At 40.9% G+C, this 23,777-nt stretch overlaps 1 protein-coding gene across 1 annotated transcript in view; it reads left to right on the plus strand.

Moving 5' to 3' along the window:
* Positions 1 to 23,777, plus strand: part of cntn4 (contactin 4) — a 152,640-nt gene that overhangs the window by 92,749 nt on the left and 36,114 nt on the right. Inside the window, exons 6-11 of the mRNA XM_035153379.2 lie at positions 4,221 to 4,424; positions 7,655 to 7,757; positions 9,048 to 9,232; positions 15,433 to 15,572; positions 19,831 to 19,960; positions 21,077 to 21,227. Coding sequence (XP_035009270.1) covers positions 4,221 to 4,424; positions 7,655 to 7,757; positions 9,048 to 9,232; positions 15,433 to 15,572; positions 19,831 to 19,960; positions 21,077 to 21,227 — 913 coding nt within the window. The remainder of the gene's footprint in view (positions 1 to 4,220; positions 4,425 to 7,654; positions 7,758 to 9,047; positions 9,233 to 15,432; positions 15,573 to 19,830; positions 19,961 to 21,076; positions 21,228 to 23,777) is intronic.

Consider the following 23,777-nt stretch of genomic DNA (forward strand, 5'->3'; position numbering starts at 1 on the left):
TCTGTTATGGACAACACCTCTCACCCCCTATGACACTGTGGGAACCCAAAGAACCTCTTTCAGCAGCAGACTGCGGCACCCACTGAAGGTACACTTCTGTAGGTGCTTCATCCCCACTGCTGACTCTACAACATCACTCAGAATGTAACATAAATGCTAACATAGATGGATATGTCTATTTTCAATATTTCATACTACATAATCTGTATTTTAATTTAATTTTCTATTTCTATTCTGTTGCCTTTTTCATTCTCTGGTCCACCTCACTCTGACTTTTTGCTGTGAATTTCCCTGGTGTGGGATCACTACAGTTTTTTCTTATCTTATCTTAGCGTATCTTATCTCATCTATTGCCTTTTTAAATCAGTTTTAAAATGTAAAATATTGAAAGTCAAAAAATGGCGTGAAGCTAAGATGCTATGTGAAGGCCTCAAATCAGTGCTTCCCACTGGTTTTCTCAGCTTGTCTTTATATGATATATAAATAAAGTTATGTTACTATAAATAAAAAATGTTCAGTGTATTCACTGGTGAAAGGACAGAAAAGCCTTTAAAAGGGTTCTCTTCTAAAACGAAGGAGCTCTTGGATAAAAGAATATTCTGCAAATATATTGTACAACAATGGGACTGATTTAAATATTCATGTCATAAGGAGCTTTATTTGTAATCATTTATATTATGTATCTCAGTAATTCATTTTTGTTTGTGATCATGCAACTACCTTCTGTCTCTGTGGAGCAGTACAGTATAAACTAATAATTGCATGTGTGTCCGTCCACGGGTGTCCTAGGTTGATAAAGATGTTTCCTCTCCAGGTTGTCATGAAGAATGAAAGGCCGGCTGTGGGATTACAGCCCTCCTCCTTTATCTCCGCTCTCCATCTTTACATTAAATCCATTCAGTCCATGCCTGGCGTTAGCAGAGCGAGGGTACGGTCATGTTTGACTTGCACGTCTTGTTCAGCCTTTGAATATTCAGCGAGGCTCGTCCTTTGAAGCTGCCCCTGCGTCTCCTTCTGTGTGTGAAGCAGCTTTATTCATTGTGACTTCTGCAAAGTGATCTTTAACCTAGACGGAAACCACAAAGAGCTCTTCAGGGACCCCTGCAGACCTCTCTCCAATGGAACACCTTTTAATATACCTATTTTTCTAAATAGACCATGAAATAAAAAACATTTACAAAGAGTGTAATGCCGGGATTATTGCGTATTTTTACCTTTGCCACTTCATTTGTTATTTGGAGCTCATGTGCAGAGACTGCTGTTGTCCTCACACAAAGTAAGGCTGCTGTCCTGATATCAGGGCAGTGAGTATAATGCTGCTTCCCTGGGCAGCTGGATTTCTTCTTCAATTTGTCAAAGAGATGTCCTGGTTTTATACATGAGAGAGTTGTGTAACCCATAAAATCAATGCCCTGGATGATTTTTACAAAAACCGTTTGGCCAGCTGTGTGAGACATCCCATTATGTTTTTTGCTCTCTGTGGTATTCTGCAGCTCATGTTGTGCAGTGTGGGCATATGGGCTTTAAACATAGAACGAGAGCAGGTGCAGCCATAGTCCAAGAGCACTGGAGAGGAAACAAACAAACAACATGCCTTATCCTGCCTTGAAGTGTCCCCGGTCCCCGCGGACCCCTGCTGTGCCATTACTCTGTGTTTAGCCCCACACATGCAGCATAGCCAAGCCCTGAGCCCAAAGCCCCAAATGCTGCTGATCGGTACAGTACCTGCTCCCTTCAGCCAGCGGGAGGACGGGACCATGCTGCGATAAATGGCCCAGCAGCGAGGGGAGGGGATTGGAGGACTGTTTTGTTTAATTGCTAGTCTACTAACAAGTGGTTGGGTTTGATTCGGCTCCGAAGGAAAATAGCACGCGCCTGTCAGTTTGAGTGGCTGCAAAACTCCAGAGCAGCAGACTACGTCACAACGTTTCAGATGGGATGAGTCAGCATCATTAATGTAAAGAACTTACACAGTATTAGTCCACCTCTTATGAACGAGCCTGACAGCGATTACTGAAACACTTTATCCAATTCATTCAACACGGCTACTGGAAGATAAATGGAGTCTTTAAAACTATTATAAATATTATAAATATTAAAACATCCAACGTTTTATATGCTCTTGCAATGCTCTTGCTGCATTTCCAATTTCTGTGTTTTGACTGGTACTGCTGATATAGTGATTTAAAGGAGGTGGTTATGAATTCAATTTTCATTAATTACATTGTGTTGTTAAAGACCCTCATTGCTCAAAATTTTCTGCTGAACATTTATTTCAATTTAAACACTGTTTCCCTTGTAAATTGGATTATTGGCCAGGTTAATGAAGTTATGATTACTTTAACAGTTAGTCATTAATTATTATTACATAGTAACCACATCATTTTTATGACTTTATCAAATCATCAATACTTCTCGAGTCATTGATTTTTACCTCTCTGTTTTAAAAGTATCTCACGGTGTCAAACTAGAAGACTAATGATCCTGAGAGGTCAGTGAACTAAATCTCCTGTCTTGGTCGGCTCCTTAAGAAAATTGTACAAAGTGGTTGAGAATTGACACAAGCTAAGATTGAATTTTACACATTTGTTAAAGAAAGGAAGACGGGATGAAAGGAAGGAAAGAAAAGAAATAAAGATCCCGTGTAACTTGGTCTTAAAGTCGGTGTGTTTTGCTCATTGTGATATACTCCGGCACAATGAGGTGACACTGGGGAAAGTGACATTTAAACTCCCACAATGTTCATTGATTTCAGCAGTGTGACAGGTACTTGGCAACTCGATGGCCCACTTCCTGTTAGAGAAAAGTCACACCTTTGTTTGGTTTCATAACAGCATGTCGGCACAACCCCTGTCAGATTTGGGAATGTTCGAAAACAGAAAAAAAAAGCGGACCAGTTTTGGATTATGAGCCGTACAGAATGTCACATAGTGGATCACACAGGGATAATGAATGACAAATGTGTTTCATCCTTTTTTTTACATCATGCACCATCTGCTCAAGAACACCAGGTCATCAAGCACCCTCATAACATGTAATGGATATTAAATGTTTAGCAATTAACATAATAACTAAGATCCAAAGATTTAATATGGAGCAGATCAGTAAGTCATACTTACCAGGACTTGCTGAATCTTTCTGAAAAAGGGATTAGATAAGAGGTAATGTGATAGGGGTGGGAACAAGCTTCTGGATATTTCAATGTGCAGTATCTGCGAGTCTGCATAATTACTGCATATATTAAATCATTCCTGATTTAGTCCAAATCAGCAATGTGCTAAATGGCACATAAGCAATAACTAATCATTGCTGTGTTATTATGTGGATGCATCATGAAAAGTGGGTTACTAAGGGCACATTATTACTTTTTTATTAGATTTGAATTATGGATGAAGACAGAGCATTCGACCTTTTGAAAAATAATTAAAAGGAAAATGTATGTAACAAAATGGATTACTCGAAGATATTTGCTGCAACAAAAATGTGAGTAGCATTAGCTTAGTGCTAAGTTGAGGTAGTTTTTAATCGTAGCTGTTAGTTAATGAAGTCATGCTGATAATTAGTCACATAGATGTGTTCTCTATTCATTTGCTGGTTATTCAAGTCTTAAAGTTTTTTTGTCAGAGTAGCATGACTAATATCTGAGGCAAAATAATAATAACAGTATTGTTAAGTATCGTTCCATTACTTGCTACCTTTACCAAGGAGGTTATGTCCTCACATGGCATTTCTGTTTTTTTTGTTACCATGATTAGCCTAAACAAAAACTACTGACACAGAAGAAGGAAGAAGCGGTTGTATTTTGGTTTGGATCCAGATAAAAGGACGGATCAACGATTTTCTTTTCACTCTCTTCAACATGACAACATCTGTTTCTTTAACATTGTGAGTTAGGACGTTTTCCTTGGTGGATGTATGAGCTCTTTAAATGTCCCTCTAGTTGTTTATAGGTTCCTTGGTACTTTATTCTGCTTTTTTTGGTTGTGGTCAGAAACCTCCTTTGCTGCTGATTCTGGAATTGTCAACACATACGTTTGTAACCTCTCACAGACCCAATTCTCAGCCTCACGTGATAAAGCTTTGTCACGGCCTTCACCAAATGTGACCAAAATATCTCACTTTCCTCCCCCCTGTTTACTGATCCATCCACCGAAGCAAAACAGAGAAAAATACAGTTTTGAGTTTAATAAATAATTAGTTTTTCTCTTCTTCATCCACAGATCTGATATTTTCCTGGATCTTCAATGAATACCCAACATTTGTGAAGCAGGACACTCGTCGCTTCATCTCACAGGAGACGGGGAATCTGTACATCGCCAAGGTGGAGCCCTCAGATGTCGGAAACTACACCTGTGTGGTGACCAACTCCGTCACAAAGACCAGAGTCCAGGGTCCACCCACTCCTCTGGTGCTCCGCAGTGATGGTGAGTCCTGAGCACACTAACTACTCTGATGTAAATATTATCAACCACAGTATATAGGACTGCTGGTTAGGCTGGGCATACACTGTACGATTCAGTTGCGGTACTCGTATTAGAGTCAGACCGATTTTCAGCTTTGTCATGTGCCGTTTGTCGTGCGGGGAACAGGGGGTGCGAGGAGCGATCAGATGCTCCCAACTGTCGTCGGATGAATATCTCACTTTGTTTGCAATTATCAGGCTCTCGCACAGTTGAAGTGTTGTCACATAACGATTCCACAACCTCAGCATCTTTTTCCTTAATGCGTTAGGTGTTTCTTCCTCGTTAGCAGTGTTAACAAACTCGTCTTCTACTTTGACGAACAAACCAGTTCTGAGCTGGTTTGAAGGAGCTGACTGCAAGGTGGAATATAACAACAACATTTCTAAAATCACACAATGTATGTCCAGCTTAAGTTAGTGAAGAAGTTTGTTCAGGTAACTTTGCTGCATATCACACTGGTAATCATTATAAATGAGTCTGCTGTCAATGGGCTGTTTCTTTGGATACAAATGTTGCCCCTTAATTGTACTGAATTGGTTTAATCAAATGCACACTTTTCCAGATGGTTTCCCTTTTACAAATGGGAATGTTACAGTATATGTTGTTTGCACATCGCCACTTCTTCTGTGATAGGATCTGCTGGGATGATTTATTGCAGCAGGGCGGACAAATAAGTAGCAGACCTGGTTGTGGCAAACAAACAGCCAGACTCGTTTCACTGGTACCTGAAAGTAGGACATGTGGTTTTAAAGAATACAAATGAAATGCAAAGGTTAATTTTCCCATTGTTTGCTAATTTCAGCAAGTCCTTTAACATGTGGATCTGATGCTTTAGGCTGGCCTTATCAAGCCACTCCAGAGGAAAGGTCATTGTCATCAAGTAATCCAATTGTAAGCTTCTTTCCCAGAAGCGTGTTCCTTACCATTTCTAATGTAATGCAGGGGAGGAAATATGAAGCTGAATATCATTTTCTCTAGAAATGTCCTTTGTGACATTTATGTGGGTTTTTTACATTAATTATGGGCAATATCATATAACAAGTCACATAATCCTTTCTCTTTCTTTCTATTCCTTTTCTTATCAAATAGCTTTGCTAGGCTGTGAAACTATGAACACATTTGCTTTATATTTATACATTTTCTGCTTTATATTTTAACCCATTTTGAAACATATATACGTGGTTTATAAACACTTACTATCAATAATAGCCTCTGCTGTGAAACATCCCTGACTCGATTAACACCAGTCCTCACATGACAATAATTCATTATTTATACATTTTGTTCAAGTCACTTATAGGCAGGCAAACTGTTTATTCAATTTATTTAACTCATGAGGACATTCAATTTGATCACTCCAGAATGATTTTGGATTTCCCAGACGGACACGGTACCTATATTGATATATAAAATAAAAAAACACCTAAAAAACATCTGGTAACAATGTATAAGCCAATATTTGTCACCAACATGATTAAACATAACTATATATGATATAAATATACACTTACTAATAACAAATAGTATAGTCTTTGTGAGAATTTTATGAGGGAGGGTTTACATTTGTATGAAAAAATAAGAAACATCTGCCTAGAAGCTCATTATTCTGCTTAGTAATCGCTTTACTGCTTGTAGATTATAATGTTGCCGGTAACCATACTGGTATTAGCGTTAGCATTAATACTTGTAGTATTGGTAGTAGTAAGAATGATTCATGTCTACATGATGATACAAAATGTTAGCACAGGAAGCCAAACAAATATTTTGTAAATCATTGTGCTAGGATCACATCTTCTCAGTTGAATCATAGATGTAATGCAAAATAATAAGACAGAGTAAGACAGTCAAATTTTAACCCATGTATGGGAAGTTAGGACAGTAGTCTCTTAACTAAAGGTTCTAGGAATACAACCTATACTGTGCTTTCCACGTTAAAAGTAATTGTAATAATATATGAGAATAAAATAGATAAATTATCAAAGAGCGAGGACTGAGTTTACTTGCTTTATTATAATTTTTTTTAAATTCCAGATCACTTCCTCCCTTTCTGTTTTCACCCCCTTATTTCAGCTTTATTGCAGCCACCAAACATCAGCCTTACCTCACGGTCATTGACGGGGGGGTGCTGGTGGGGGCGGGGGGCACATTAAACAGGTGTCCCCTACAAAAGGTTATGGTATGAGACAATTACCCGTCCACTTCCACCTGTCTGCTTTAACATGGGTGATAGTGCTGTGGTCACATTCCAATATGAGACAGTTGGGATAAGGATCTGAATTAGCTTTCACAGTCACTCAGGGAGCCGGCCTGATAACACACGTCTCACCAAATCAACCAGATGAAATTGGCCCGTTTCCTCTGTCTCTAGAGCTATTTGTGCAACACAGCCCCGAATTACAGCAACGGGGGGGGGGGACCTATTGTTACACCGGTGGATGAGAGTGGCTTGGAATACCATATTGTGCACCCAGGCTGAGAACTGGCAGGAGAATTGAAAGTAGTTTCCGATTAGAAATTCACTGATTTCACTCACCTTGGTGCCATTTAAGGAGAAAAACACACACATGTGCTTTTCCAGTGATGTAAGACACTCCACACTTTACGCATTAAGTTTCTCCCAAAGCTCGAATACCAGGGAGCCCACATCCTCACCGTGGCCTTATCCAGAGGATTTCAGCATGCACAGCAGCAATATTATAATCCACCAGAGCTGCCTCACCGACAGTGAATGGGATGCTTTGTAGACACAGTGGCAGCACCCAGGGGGATTTTATTGGCCCATTTTCTGGTTCACAGCTGTTAGCACTACAACAAGATGAAACTCATCTGGATGTAAAAGCTCAAACCGTCGCTGAGTTCTCAAAGTAGTTTTTTTTTTTTCTTCAACATCAGTGTGTTGTATGTCCACTGGAGACTATAGCCTTCTTTCTCTCATTATTTTAAATGGGAGCACATTGTGTGACAGCGCTGAGAGCAGAGCAAGGTTCTGATGCTCAGATCGCACGGCGTTGGAAGATGAAAAACATTTCTGTTTATGGTAAAAAAGACAGATACTTGAAAAAGGTTTTCAGTCGCTGTGTGGTAACAGCAGTTTGCACAAATAGTTCTTTTGCTTGGGTTGTTTAGCTTGAATAAAAAAGAAAACGTTTTTCCTGCAATACTACTGACTGTCATTTGCATTTCTCTCCCAGGTGTGATGGGTGAATATGAGCCAAAGATTGAAGTTCAGTTTCCAGAGGTGGTTCACGTCTCCAAAGGATCCACCGTCAAGCTGGAATGCTTCGCTCTGGGAAAGTAAGCCCACTCTGAGTCAGGCTCCACATGCCGAATAGCATTTAGGAGAAAAAATGTTAGAAGAAAAATGCCGGGATATTTTTTTCATGTGTTCCACTTCTTTGCCACAATCCTCATGTGTTTCAAGCCAGGCTGCACACCCAAGAAATTACAGGGCACATTTTGTGGTGCAAGAGTCAGTTCAGATGTTCGGATTTGGTGACACAGTGTTCTGAAGCCTAGAGTACAAGACGAGGTAACACACCCTAAAGTTTGAATACTGAGCAGGTGTATTGCTCTGAACTCTGAGGGTGTCTTTTTTGACAGATTCTAATTAGAGAATGAAACCATTTAATTACCTTCTAATATCTGTCCGTCTGTTTGTTTGCCTGTCAGTCAGCAGGACTTAAAAACTATATAACTGATTTAAATGAAATTCAGTGGAGGGGTGGGGCATAACATTTACATTACATTTTGGAATGGATCTGGATAAACAGATCTATTTTTTATTTATTTCTTTCATTTTAATTTATGAGGTGAGATACAACGTTATATTTGTTGGAGGTGTGCGCTCTCTGAGTGCCCCTCTACTCGTACAAGCCCCTTCAACCTTGTACCAGTCTCAGAACAAAGGATAAGATGCTGTTTGGTGTCTATACACAGAAATTAACCTTCAGGAATATAGAGAACGCGAAGGCAGTCGTAATGTAGTAATTAACTTAATGTATGCAGAGGTGGATTATATACAGTATATGCATGGGTACATGTCTACATACAAATTATACAGCTGGCTTAATTTATATTTGATAAACAGTCTATTATTTGTTCTACAATATCATGGAATAGTATTGATCTCAGTGACACAGCTGTGTTTTTATGATATTTTGTGCATTTAGAGAGATGTGAGACATTCAATTAAAAAGGGGTTGTTAGTAATATTATTGCTCATCAGTTGCATAATCAAAATGGGATAAGTAAGCAATTTTAGTTCATTTAAAGGACAATCCACCAATATTTTGGTTTGGCATGTTTCACCATGAAAGATCGATACATGTCTGGTCTATGTACAGAAAAGTAACTTAAGGTTAACTTTTGTTTTATTTCACATCTTTGTCTGACAAAATGTAATCAATTAAAATAAAAATCCTGGGTGTATTTGAGTTTGTAGAACTTCTCGTTTACTGCACAAACTTGAATTTCATCTTTAGAAAATATAGAGATGACTGCATCTTCCTGCTAGTGACAGATTCTGTTTATTTTCACAAATTGAAAGCTGTGACTTCAGAGTTGTACACTTCTCCGCTCTCACAGCCCAGTTCCCTCTATAAACTGGAGGAGAGTGGACGGCGTACCGTTCCCCAGGAAGGTGGACATGAGGAAAGCCAGCGGTGTCCTGGAGATCCCGTACTTCCAGCAGGAGGATGCGGGCACTTACGAGTGTGTGGCCGAGAACTCCAGAGGAATGAACACAGTGAAAGGAAAGCTCTCTTTCTACGGTAGGTGATCCTGTCGTGCATTAATATTTGACCAGCGTGCACCACATCTGTCAGAGCTGCTCAGACTGAGAGGCAGAAAAAACAGACACAACTGGTCCCATAAAGCCGTCAGTGGCGATCAGCGCGTGGCACACACGAGGCGGGAGGCTCGTTTTAACGGCACATCAAAATGATTAAAGGCTGTCAGCCATGATGCCTCTAATATTTTGATCCAGATTAAAGGAGTGATGCGGATGAGGCTGAGCCCTTGGATACGACCTTGTTGGTGAGCCATGTATTGGGTTCCACCAGATGGCATCATGATTGACATCCAACTTGAGTTGAGATCAAAGCTGTTAAATGTACTATACATAGAGCAGTGGCACATATGTCAGGGACATAATCTGCACGGCAGCATCTGGATGGGCAGGATGCGGGTTAGTAGATTGACACATTGTTGTTAATAGTGCCGTGGTTAGAGTCTCACCTACTGACTTCACATACTAGTAGTCACGATAACGACTGGCTGGGATGTGCAGGCATCATTTCACTCCAAAGTAAAACCTCCACAATCAGAAGAAGGACTGTGCTCTTACAAAATGACACAGTACACATTTCAATAGGTTTTCTCTTCTGAACAAGTATTTTATAAACTTTTTGTTTAGTTTACCTATAAAATTGCATTTTACAGCTACATTTTTGACATTTTAGATGAATACTGATAAACTTGTTATATGGGTATTTAAGTAACAGACATTAACAGTATACGTCTGTAATAACGCAGGTCATCAGAATTTCAAAATACTTTTCAATACAGAGGTGTGATGTTTTATTTTATTTTATTTGCCATGTCTAATTTATTGCAATTTCTAAAATTATTTTTTGTCTTTAAGTTTAAGTCTAATGCAAGTTGGTTTGATCCTTAACACGTCCAAGAAGAGAAAAATCCTCCGAGATTTCTGTTTCTGTCCCATGACTGGCTCCACATACAAAAATAACTATTTTCTGTATGTTTATTTATACTGACAAGATACACTTGTGTCTACTCTTCTTTTAGCCCATATTACAATGGGTGTGTGTGTGTGTGTACTGTGTTTGCCTTAAATGTATTTGCTTTCTGCATTAATAATTTAAAAAACTCAAACAATAATTAAATATCTTATATGGTTCATATATGATTATTTTTTTATATATATATAAAAACGTGATTTGGCCCTAGCAGCATTGAAATTGAATAGATTCTGTACATTTTATTTTTTTTATCACGGTAGAGCTTGTGTTCACTCTTCACCCACAATGTGATGCAGCTCCAGGAAGATGTTGGAAAACTCGTGTTTTCATGTTTTTCCAGTAGACACTTGTCCTTGTTTGGTTGATATCTGACGACACAAGCATTATCTTTTGCATACATCTAAATGACTATGCTGCCAATGAGTTAGTATGAAACTGAGACAGAGACCAAGTATCTGAAAGCAGCGTAAGAATGGGCCAGAATCAGTGGAGCTTAATGCGAATAATTTAACAAGATTGATGCTTTTTGTTATTGACAGTTAAGGCAGTACAAGTCTAAAACACGTATAGTAGATGTACTAAATTTGCATTAGTCATGTGGGAATTAATTGATAAATTAAAAGCTAAATGATGCCGATCATTAATGTTTAATTAAAATTTTAGCTGGATATTTTATTTTCTGTTCAGGTTTGCCAGGCTGTTGACTTGTGTTTGAACAATCGATGGATTTTCCTCCCACCTCTGCCAGTCTCCCTGTTCTTCTGTCGGATTTGCTCCCGTCTAGCCGTGCTGTGTCAGCTTTCACAAATAACTCATTTGGGGCATTAAACAATTTGTCATTCTTTACAATAGCCCTGGTAGCTCTTAGCTGAATTGACTTTAACAGCCCAGGAGCCCGCTGTGATCCACCAGTGCTTGAATTGTCCATTTGAGCTGCTGGTCCTCTCTCAGTTTTGATGTGTTTTGTCACTTTCTCTCTCTCTGTGTCTCTCCTGCTGTCTGCAGCCAAGTGATAATAATCAGTAATCTTAGTTTGAACTCCCTTTGAATTAAGCCGTTGAGACATTCGTCAGCAGTGTAAGCCAATGGGGGAATCGATAAGGGTATCTCTTGTACATGCAGGCGGGCGTCAGTGGAGAGAGAGCTGGGCTTTGTGTCAGACAGGAAGACATGAAGGTGTTAGTTCACGGTGGCAGTTTGCTTATTGTTGTATGTCTATGTTAATATACCTTGATGTAAGTCTTACATCAGTGTTTACAGTCGACTGTCTGTGTTTAAAGTTTCTTTTTGATTGATCTGGACATGAAGGAGCCTTGTTTCAAATTTAAAACATGTTTTTTTTTTTCGTTTCAGATTTTAGATATACTAATTAATATAATTATAATATTAATAGATATAGATATCATAATACCTGAAAATGGGAATTCATTAACTGTACTGAGGGCTTAGAATCACATTTGTGGTTTTAGGCTTAAGTTGAAATAGATTAATTATATCTTGATTTAAAAAAAGATATTCTCAGGTCATGTAGCCTCCATCTCTCTCCCACTTATCATTAATCTCTGTATTCAAGGCAGTTTCCTTTTGCCTCCAATTTCTGACCACTGACAAACCCGTGTGTCTTCGACTTGAATCAATTCTAGCCAAAGAAGAGTTGTTAAATTTCCATCCCTGAGAAGCTTTGAAAAGAAACGGCCACTCGCCGGCTCGTTGATGTTGATATCACTCAGAGCGAGAGTAAAAGCGGAGCTGTGACAGGTCCGTTTCCCTGTTGTATTCACATTTGTGTTTCTGCAGACTTACCGCTGCATTATCTCCCTGCGATTTCACTGATAAGGCAAATTCCCATCTTTCCTCTGCTTGAGCCACTTGACGTTTGGCCTGATTGTATGGGCGCCTGGCCCGGTGCAGGCAGAGATGGGCTGCCTGCTTTAATTTGGTAAGCGTTGACCGAGAGTCGATTCGTTCGCAGCAGGTGAGGGATGGACTGAGGGACCTTGACAGCGAGGAGAAAAAAAAAAAACAGCCACAACAACAATGCAGTATTGAAAGGTGCTGTGGGAGGGGGCAGCTCAGCCAGGCTCTGATGGAGGACTGCGATAGCTTGAATGGATTTGATGCTAAATAACGCGTGATGCTCAAGTCCCCTCAAGCAATTTTCTCTCATCCATGCTAGTGGAGTCCATGTCCAAACCGCAGACTGTATATATATAGATGGACGAGGCTTCTCTAATATCCAGACATGAAGTCCAAATTTCCCTGATACAAATACTGCCATCTTGCACAAGTGGAGCCAGAGTCTGTGCAGTGACAATTGGCGGATGGAGCCGCTGAAGCGAGGTCCTGTCGATACATGAGCTCGACCAATCAGTCAGTGTCAGCTGTCAGTCATGACATTTCACCCCATATTTTAGCATCAAATAACTCATTTAAAAAACCGAACGTTACCAGAAAGAGGAACACTTAGACAAACATCAGTGAGATAAGAAATGACAGAACCCATTTTTTTGAAAAATGTATTTGACATGTTTGCAATGGCTCACATTGATTAAAAAGACAGGCTTGATTAGATGTATTCTGCACACAGCGCTGTCGCCACTGTGTCAGCTCATCATTTAGTTTCATTAACGAAGCACAGGATGCAGCAACAGTGGCCCTGAAAGATAGTGTGCAACATGTGCACGTGGGGATCCCTAAAAAAATACAATCAACGTATGTCGAATGTGTGAATGCAAGATCTGAATCTTCGTTAATCGTTGCTATTTTCAGAGCAGCCGGTTGCAGGATTAGAAGATGCCATCTGCAATAGGTGCCCGATGGCAGAGTTATACCTACAGTCTATTCATTGAGTCAGACTAGAGTGGATGTTACATCATAGAGAGAGAATAAATGTCTCCTCTCCTCAGCCGTATAAATAACTGATATTTTTTTAGCTTTTTTAAAGCAAATGACAATTTAAGTGATGCAAATATCAACATACATATTTATGTTTGTTACATATTCGACAGATAGACTTTGAAACTGTTGTGCAAGATCATTTTCACTGTCTATTTTTGCTGTGAACCGTAAGCGCCATGCGGAGAAAATAGGTCTCTCTATAAGAGCAGCTCACATGCCTGAGACGTGTGTCTCATGCATGCAGTGTGGCGCTAATGTTAGAGACCTGTAGCAGCACACATGATCCACTGTCCAGGTCTCTGACATAAATACACAAAACCACCTGTCCAGTCTCTACATCCTCCTCTTTATATCAGTCTCCTTTCTGCTTCTGAACACCCACATATGCACACACTCTCGCTCACACATCGGCTACACGCTGAAGTCACAATGCACCACTGTGCATTGTGACTTGCAAATGTAGATACATTTGCAGTAACTGAAATTCTCACTGTGTCCTCGTGCCCTTACTCAAAAGCAGAATACTGTATAGCAGAAGCCAATTAGAGTTGGATTTGTACTTTTCCTGAAAGGCCTCCACAAAGGTCAGTCCTTGAGAGTGGCATTAGGTGAGCTCTGTGGAATGGAAAAGTGCGGTCAGCTATTACTCTTGTACTGCCACTGGCCTTGTGTGATATAGAATGATAGTAGCTTGACCTGCACATCATCCAGAGTGTACAGAGCATTACACAGAGAGAGCTTTACACATCCAGTTTTATGTTCCACTTCTTCTTTGGCTTCATCATTAACTAGCCTTGAGTTACTTGCGTGACACAGCAAGAATCAATTCTGCCCCTATGTAATTATACCATCATTTACTCAGATTGTATTGAGCGGAGGATTTAATGGCACCAGCAGCCGACTTAAGGTATATGAATGTGGTTTTCCTCCTTTTTGTTCGACTGACAATGCACCGGGAAACTATGAAAACAGCCAAAAACAATAAATGTGGTATTCAAAGCCCTGCTACTAAAACTAAATCATTTGACAGGTATTAAACACACTGACTAACACAGGAAAGCAACTTAATGTGTGAATGAATCGTGCTGTTTACTGTTTGCTTCTCTTTAGAGAGACCCGATAGTTCATGTTAAATTGAATTTCCCTCCATCAAGAGCATTGTCCTTCACTGCATTACCTCGGATTGGAGTGCAAATTCAATCTTTGAGAATGTTGTAAATAAAGCAACTTTTTTTACACTGCAAAACAAGCAGAGCAGATGGACCAGTGTCTGCAGTCCTCCTGTTAGGCTGCATGCACACCAGAAAGTCAGCAGGAGATTTCCAAAGGACTTTGGGGGGGCCCTGGCCCAACAGCGAACGAAACCGACCCCCTCCTTGATTCTTTAATTATCATACACACACATTCTGAACTTCTAGTCTTCAACCAAACCTCTAAAAGTTTGAATCTTTTAGCACAAAGTGTAATGTGCGTAGTGGAATGGGACCTTGTTAGGGAGTCTCAGACCATGGTGACATTGCAGGCTTGGGGTTCTAACTAAATTATTGTTGCTGTGAACTAACATATGACTATTTTACACCAAAATAAGTGGGTAGACTTTTTTTTTTAAAAACCACTCTGTTTTTCTTCCCTGGTGATTCATGTTCCATGTCACAAACGTGCCGGAAACTGAGAAGCTCTCTCACCTCACTGTCTTGCCAGGGTCTCATCTTGCAGGGTACGAAGAAAAACATTGCTGTTACACACCATTCCTAAAATATAAAAAAGGACTTAGCGCACAAACATTTACGTTACAACACCTGGAAGTTCAAGACGCTTCATAATATCATGCAGAAAACATGTAGCGCGTACAAACTGGTGTAAAGTCCTTTGGTGGTAACCATTCCCATTTCAGACAAAAGCCAGAAGTTAGTGGATTTTTTGGCCACTGGAAACGGGGCTTTAATCAGCGGTTTTTCGGGGCCCCATCTCAGTTTAGGTCCCAAGGCAATTGCATATATGCCTACCTTGCTGCAATGCACCTTCCTGTCCTTCCAAAATCCTGCTCATAAGGCTGTAACTGCAGTTAGCAGAGAGAAATAAATACAATATAATATAATAAATATTGTAGCCACTTTGTCTCTTTCATCTGGATTCTAAAGGCTGTACAGTCAAATACTTGTGAGTGAAAAGACTGAATCAGACTGAAACTGTAAAATCAAAGAGGGTTTTTAGTAGCAGTGTAAATTATACTGCTAATTTATCAAGTCCTGACAGCAGACTTGTTTTGTCTTTACTCTCTCATTCACTCGTACTTTGTTTATTGTTTCCAGCCCCCCCTCATCTCATTGAAAAACCTGAAGATGTGCAGAAGCTCATTGATGACTCGCTGGTGTGGGAGTGTAAAGCCACAGGGAAGCCGAAGCCTTCTTACAGGTGGATGAAAAATGGAGAGAACCTGGATTCTGCTGAGGTGAGACCCGCCAAGCACTTGCATGTCTTTTGAACTGAAGACACAGTTCAGCTTCCAAGGTGAGACATGCGACAGCAGCTCTGGCACAGATGTTTCCTGCATACTATGCTGCTGCTGCCGCCTCTGAATGAAGAATGGGAGCTACCATGTACTGCATTTCCAGAGCTTTATTGTGCTGCTTGTTCAAGCTTTACTGACTAATTACCGCACATTATTCTCTCCTTCATTACAACACAGTGCCTCCTGCAGCGCAATACATTATAATGTTCAATTCTGCACGGCAACATTTATTTTAAAGGAATCCGGGTGTGTCTGCTGCGCTAACAGACTGAACTGTAAACAGGTTGAGTATTTCATGCTAGACTGGAAAGCACAGTGATGTAAGAGCTACCCTAATCTTGTGTTAAATCTCTCCTCGCCGAGTGCCGTTATTAATCCTGTGCCACCAAGAAGGAAAAAGTATGTATCCTCCTTTTGTTTTAGCTCCCTGTGCCCCTCTGAATCTCCAACATGAGCTCTGCCACGAGTCTTTGATGGCTCCAAACATCCGACTTCTAACTTTAACTGAACCCGGCTCTGCTCTCGTCCCTCATTGTAATGGATTATTATTTTGGATGCTTTCGCCAGGTTGTTGCGGAAAAGATTGATTGGACACTCAGGCACAGCTTGCACCTGATAAATAAATAGGCTTTATGTTAATTTGCGTCATTATGCAAAATAGGCGACAGACACACCAGGGGTTATCGATCAGCACTTGAAATACATGTCGTCGGAATGAGCCCAGTCTGTTGTTATATTAGTGGAGGCAAGGATCTGCACAACAAAAAAAACAAAACAAAAAAAAAAGCAGATTTGGCCTGTTGTCAAGGAAGAAATGTCAAGGTAAGACTCTTGAGTTTCTTGTGGACCAAACAAGATAACCATTCTGTAAACATTAAGTACTTGTTTTGATTATCAGACCTTCCTACTTCCCCTCATTTCATAAATGAATAGATTCAAATCAAAGTGCTAGTGCCTAAAAAATATCCTGCAAAATCACCTCACCCCACTCAGCCAACTGGATTCATTGTTGGATTTATCCTCACCATGACTGTGTTGGTGTTTTAGGTGCAACAGATTTCCCCCTTAAGATAGACATAATGAATGGATATATGCAGGGTGCTTGGGTGAATGGATTAATCAGTGAAGGTGTTGCATTGTCTCAAATGCCACCATTAACCACAGTGGCTTAATGAGTGGAAGAGGGAAAGGTCAGTGATGTAAGGAGCGGTGGGGAGAGGATGCACCATTTGTTTTTATTTATTACAGTGAATCAATTGAGACCTTTCTGAAATCGCAGTGGCGTGAAACGTATTCTTGCCGATAGTTTTCTAACTTTGAGCAACAGGAATGAAGTCTGTAGAAACAACAAAACGTAAGGTATGGGTCATATCTCTTGTTTGGACTAATTAAATATTAGACACAACAGTAGATTTATTTTAGCTTTGGATGTGTACTGACGGTGGCTGAGATGTCTCATTTACGGAAAACACAAATGCCAAAGCCACAGCATGAATGCAAGAATCTCAACACAACCGCAAGAGCTAAACCACAGCCATTAAAGCCACAACACAGCTACAAAAGGCACACAACGGAAACACAATCACAATGGAAGTGAGAGACAGTGTATGAAGACAATGAAACCCGGAAAAATCTGTCACCACTTATAGATGCTTTTCTATTTGGAGTGTTATGGTAGCAAGAATGCAAACAGTTTTACTTTTACCCTTTTGGGTCCTCCGATCACCTGTACCGTAACACCTCAAATAGACAAGCATCTCATTTTTAAGCAGCGATTGGCTTGTCCAGGTTTTCACCTGACAAATGAAGCCTCTCATACATCCATGACTTGACTGCAGTAACTCTGCTTGCTTCATTGTCACTCACGTCCATTGTGGTTGTGTTTCCATTGTGTGGATTTTGCATTCTTCTTTTCAGTTTATGCTTGTGTGAGACGTCTCAGCCGCGGTCATAACGCAGAGTATGTGCATTAGTTAGTGTCATTGCCCAACTTTCAAAAATCAAATCAAGCCTCATAGGGCTTCACAATCTGTACAGGGTGAGACATCCTCTTTACTAGATTGAGGGCAAACGACCAAAAACTCCTTTTAACAGCACAAAAATGAATGATGACGGAACCTATAATCTGACTTTACCATCACTGGACGGACAGTGAGCATGATGCTGTGTGACTGTTTTCTGAGTCAGACCTCACAGAATAAAAGACTCACGAAGCTGCTTTTTGCTACGACGCTGTCAAAATAGCAATGGTTTATTGGAATGCTCTATGTCTCATGGCTGTTTTCATCTTCTCTCTGCTACTCTATTGACAATGGCTTCAGGATTAAGTGTCTGTGCAATTAAAGACAAACTCTAGCGTGAAACAGGATTTAGTCCATTTAAAGGCGAACGGGACCACCATACTAATGACTTACTCTAGTGTACTTGAACTGAGTTTATCCCCTGAGGGACTCTAACGTCAGAGCCATTCTTAAATTTAAGGAATGAATGATGTAATTTAAGTGACGTTTGCTATACTTTCTGATGAGGGGGGTTTAAATTTCCTGCCTTCCCCAATAATTCAAGCTCAAGTGCAGCAAACAGGCTCAGCTTCTGTTCTCTCTGTTGCAAAGCTGAGCCCATGTACTTTTTCAGAGTCAGCGGTAATCAATCACATTTCTATCAATAGAGTTCTCAAATTTCTTTCACAGTTCTGCCCCGGCGAGTTACAATTACTTGTTGTTTTTTCAGCCTGAGAGTTTGCTTTCATTGTTAATGAGATCAACGTTTGTGATTTAAAAAATCCAGTTGATGATATTTTCTGTTGCATCTTTGTATTTGAAGAGCAGAACTAATATGCTTATTTCCCTCCTTTTCTCTTTAAAGCCACAGTAGTGGATTGATGCTGCGTTATACTATGTTTCTTGTTTAAATTGTACAGCTGTTTGGCTCCGTCCTCACGAAGGCTTCCAGTAATTAGTATTTCTGAGGAGCGCCGCTGCAGACAGCAATCAAATGCAAGACGCTCACTTATTAGAAAACCGTAGAAGTCGTCTCCTTCATGCCATCCATTCTTCTACCTGCTTTTCTCAGTTTCATATCAAATGAATCAAACCAGTGTTGTTGGGGAATGACATTGCCAATCATTTCCATTCAGCATAAGGCGTGCAGATGGTCCCCCCAGGTCCCTGCATGAAAAACTGCTGATTTGAGTGGAATGTCATGCTTAATTAATAGCAGGCGTAAACAGGAGCGCTTCCCATGTGCAGACTGATATACGCCACCATTTGCCTCCCTTGCCAGCAGGGATATTCCTCCCCGCACATCCACGGCTTCCAAGCATTATGGAAATTCTGACACAACCTGCTCAAACACAGGATTAGTTTGTGATCTTTCACTGAGGACAGTCTCTCTTTTCATGCGACTCTACCTTAATCCCCCTGTGACTGGAGTTCAGGCCGCTGAGACGCCCCCATGGAAATGGGCTCTAATGACATTACGGGCGAGCCTGAGGAAAACACAGGAGATGAAGGGCACGAGGTGGCAGAACCTGACACAGCTGCACAGAGATGTATAAAAACTGCTCAAGGATTTAATACCATGGTGACAGAGTTGAGTGAGAAGCCAAGTTCAGAGAGATAAACGTATAGTGCGGATTAAATGAGCAACTCATGCACTGATCCAACTGGGTTTTTTAGTTCATCAGGCCCAGCCGTCCTTAAATAGATCTTAATTTGATGGCTCAGTGACGAGCAAGATTTCCCACGCAGGCAGGCACACCAAAAAAAAAAGAAGATAGTCCAAACAGATGAAGAGGCGGTACAGCATGACCATGTACACAGCATTTAGTATGTATAGGGCATACCTATCAGAAAAGCAATTTTCACAATGCAGTACACCTCAGATCTTACGATATTCCTTCCCCCCTCCTTATCCCCTCCTCCTGCTGAAGGGGAAACAGGCCCTGTGGTGCAGTTAGAGATATAAATAGGGCATGGTTTTATTTCACTCTCATAAACATGCAGATTGATTAGGGTCATTTTCTGCTAGCCTGCCTCCATCCACCCAAGCCTTTCCCTCCATTAGTGATGAAAACCTAGATTTATTGCCACGTCTGTCACTTGCAGACCATAATTCACTTGCCCACTGGCCGGCTGTTTTTATGTAGATGAGCGCTGGGAATAAGGCGTATTAAGGCCATGTGTCCCTATGTCCACAGGAGCGCATACAGGTCGCCAATGGGGCATTGACAATCAGCCGCCTCACCCTGTCCGACACGGGGATGTACCAGTGTGTGGCTGGGAACAAGCACGGCGAGGTCTTCTCCAACACAGAGCTACGAGTTATAGGTAAGGCACCGGCTATAATGGTAAATGGTCTGGATTTATTTTTATTATCTTGTCATGATGACTACTCAAAGTGCTCCACTGGACAGTTTTGCCATTCACTCATTCACACACACACACACACATTCATACAGGCAGCACTTTCGCTATCACACAACAATCACACACTGCTTGCACAGCTGTCAGGGACAATTCAGTATCTTGCCCAAGGACACTTCGGCACACAGAATGGTGGACTGGGATCGAACCGTTCTACCTCCCGAGCCACAGCTGCCCTGGTGGGCGCACGCTGTCCGTGCACGTGTCCGTGTGCACGCGTTTGTCCGTGTTTGTTTTCAAGTTTCCTCCGTCTTCCTCCTGTGCTCAGCGGTGGCAGGTGACCTCCGGCCCCTCTGTTATTGGCCACTAATTGAAAGGCATTAATTATAAGAGGAATGCGTCCGGCTGACAGTGATGTATGCCAGAGCTGCTCTGCTCACCAGCCTCGCCCATCTGCCCTGTCAAGCCTGTCACTCTCCACTCTGGGCTGGCAGCAGCTCTCACTGTTCAACCTCCAACACGTCTCGTCCTGATCGGTCTCACTGCGACTGAGGGGAACGGAGAACTCAGACTCCAGGGGGCGGGATTCAAAAAGAGAACGTCGGCTTACTGAATCACAAAGTCACACTTTTTTTGAAAAGGCCGTAGATCTGTCTCGAGTGGCTTCCAGTCAGTGAAAGTTATTACTTTGGAATAATCACTCGGTGAAACACTAAAGAAGAAAATATTACCGTCCCTGCTTTGAAAATGAATCAAAGAATCACATGAAGTCTAACTGAGAATAATAATAAGTTACACTGATCTCCACATCAACTCCTCTACATCAACTGCAGGTTTTACTACTCAGATTACTCATTTCTCATTTTTCAAATTGCAAATAATGTAATCTGGTTTCTTTTAATTAACCATGGCGATAATGCACTGTACGGTATTTATGATCCTATTTTGAGTTTTGAACATTTGGAAAATGACATAAATTTGATATCAGATAAATGAACAGAGGTAAATTAGTACATTTCTGAGGCTAGGAGATGTGAGGCTTTTACCAACGCTGGCTTTAATATGCTGCTCTTGTCTCAGCCGTTGCCCCAGATTTCTCTCACAATCAACTGAGGAGCCAGACGCTGGTGAAGGTAGGAGGAGATGTGCTCATCGAGTGCAGGCCGAAGATGTCTCCTTGGGGTGGGATCTCTTGGCGGAAGGGCAGCGAACCACTCCGAGACAATAACAGGTATCACCTTTTACACATTTTGTTCTGCTTTGTGCCACACTGTGAGGACTGCGGGACTTTTACCTGCATGTGCTCTGATTGCTTTGAGCCATGCACCGATCCCCGAAGGTCCCGTTCATATGTGTTAATACAGTAACGTCTTTATGCTGAGCAACACATGCTCTTTCCAGATGCAGCATCTTGTTCACATTTGAATTGTAGACTGACAAATACATCTGAGTATCAGGGCCATGTTAAAGAAAAGGCTCAGATTTCGAGAGTGAAGTGGTTATATTTCAGGGGAACATACATTTAAGAGAATACAGTCATAATTTTGTGCCATGTGTCATTTTACAGGGAGAATATCAGAACATTATACTTTATATATTTAAAGTTTCACAAATAATATAATACTCAATACTTTGGCTCATCAACACCATATTATCACAAGTATCGGGACATTTTGAAGAAACAACCACACAGAATAGTTTCCTTGTAGGAGGAAATGATTGGTATTTGCCGACTGCAGGTCTGGTTACGTCTGTGTGAGGTTTATAGTTTCAAAACTTGATTGGTTTCAAAATTAGATTGGTTCAAGATTTTAGATCCAGAAGGAGTGAAACCCAAAGACAATAGACCCGAAGCAGCCCAGTGGTATGATTTTTTTCTAATTCATCAAAATAAATGTTGCACAAGAAGCCATTGCTTTCAGTTGTCACACTATTTGTAGACTTTCAGAGTATCTTTCAGTATATTGAAATTGGACTGAGATGATCGGTTTTCTATCTACTATATTCTTAGTATAGCTCAACCACAGTGTATTAAGGTTCACCCGAAGGCCCCAGCCAGTGTAGTTTGACTTCTGTTCGTCCGTAGAGAGATTTTCATGATGCAGTCCTCAGATGTGGTGAGAGCACTCACAGAACAGCTGAGAGGAAAGGCAGCATGGAATCAAACTGAGTAATGGTTAATGGGATTTGCCACGTTTTCCCTCCTGCTGTTTAGTGGTGGCCAAAGAGAGTCAGCAAATCCAAAGTGCTAATGAAGTAGGTTTCAAAGGCTCCAGAAATGAAATACTTCAACTTCTGACACAAGTTTTTCAGGAGCAATCGTATGGTCCTGCCACGTTTGACCCCTGAGATAAGAGATGTGCCACATGTGGGAACTTTTGTCAGTGATTGTGTGTGTGTCGGTGTGTGCGTGTGCAGACTGGCCCAGTGGCCTCGTGGCAGACAGGGGTCAGCCATCGGGTGTCACCACTCTAGCATGACTCGGCTCTAGCAGACCTGTGTGCACAGTGTCTTGCCAGGCTTTGCATATATACAAAGCAGTGTTGTTGCTTGTCAAACAAAGTGGCGGGGGAATTTGCATAGTGGTTTCGCTGCTGGTGCCCTTCACTTGCCCTGCGCCGCTCCCATCACACTTTTTCAACCTCACCGTGCCCAGATCATTTTGACCCTGTTGTTTTGAATTCACGGTTCAGATTGATTTCACATTTGTCTGGACGTCCTTCCCGAAGTGAGGAATGGAATGGCAGCGCTTACCGGTGTGGATGCTTTGTGGAACTTGTCCTGCGGTGTTCTCCCTCAATTATAAATCACATTATGACCAGCTGCTTTGACAATTAACGAATGATTCAGGAATCAAATCGTTTGACTCTTACACATAAATGACTTGAAAATCAAATCATGGAATAACTGTTTTTGTTGCGGCTGTAACTTGAAGGTTTGATTTACTGCTGGTGAATAAAGAGTTTTTTGATTATGGTCAATTAGTAGATGGATTTCTTCAACACTGTCTTTATCTTGGTGGTTGTGAAAGTCTGTTTGATGTTCAGAAATATGTTAAAATGCTTCTATTTGATCTCAATAAATTATATTTGGCTCTGACCATCTGTGCTGCTTCTCCAAAACGAAGAAGAAAGAGAATCTTCTATTTTTCTTTGCCATGATGCTGGAATGTACTGCCAGTTACTAAGTGGAGTGACTGTTTACAGAGTCACAAAACACACAGCAGATCCTTTAAATGAGCTTATTACAGCTCCCCCCTTACTCTCTTTATTATTGTCTCCCTTTTCACTCTCGTCTGTGACATCGGCACATACACCCCCATGTTGCAGGCCACACAATACAAATGTTCAGCATCTGCTGTGGACATCATTAGAACAGTTGTCTTTATATGTCCGCCCTATAACAGCCATCCTGCCTGTAGTTCTATGAGAGTGAATCGTCTCATCTTGCTGAAACCATAAGACTTCGGAATGATGGAACAAATAACATCCTGGTCTCACACATCAACTGTGTGATCAGCAAAAGCAAAAGTTTCTTGCTTGTTAATTTTAATAGATTTTTTTTTGCACATATGTATATATATATATATATATATATATATATATATATGAAGTCAAGAAACAGCTAAAGCATTTGTATGCGTGTACGCGGTTTGGATGCATGCATGTCTGAGCATGTCTGTTTGGTTATGCACCTGTACGGAAAGGTGTAAATCTATAGGAGGTAGCTGTGAACCCCTTTTGTCGAAGATTAATTGCCTTAATTGCGTTAGCACTCCACC

The sequence above is a fragment of the Hippoglossus stenolepis genome, chromosome 3 (genome assembly GCF_022539355.2).
Source record: "Hippoglossus stenolepis isolate QCI-W04-F060 chromosome 3, HSTE1.2, whole genome shotgun sequence".
NCBI lineage: Eukaryota > Metazoa > Chordata > Actinopteri > Pleuronectiformes > Pleuronectidae > Hippoglossus > Hippoglossus stenolepis.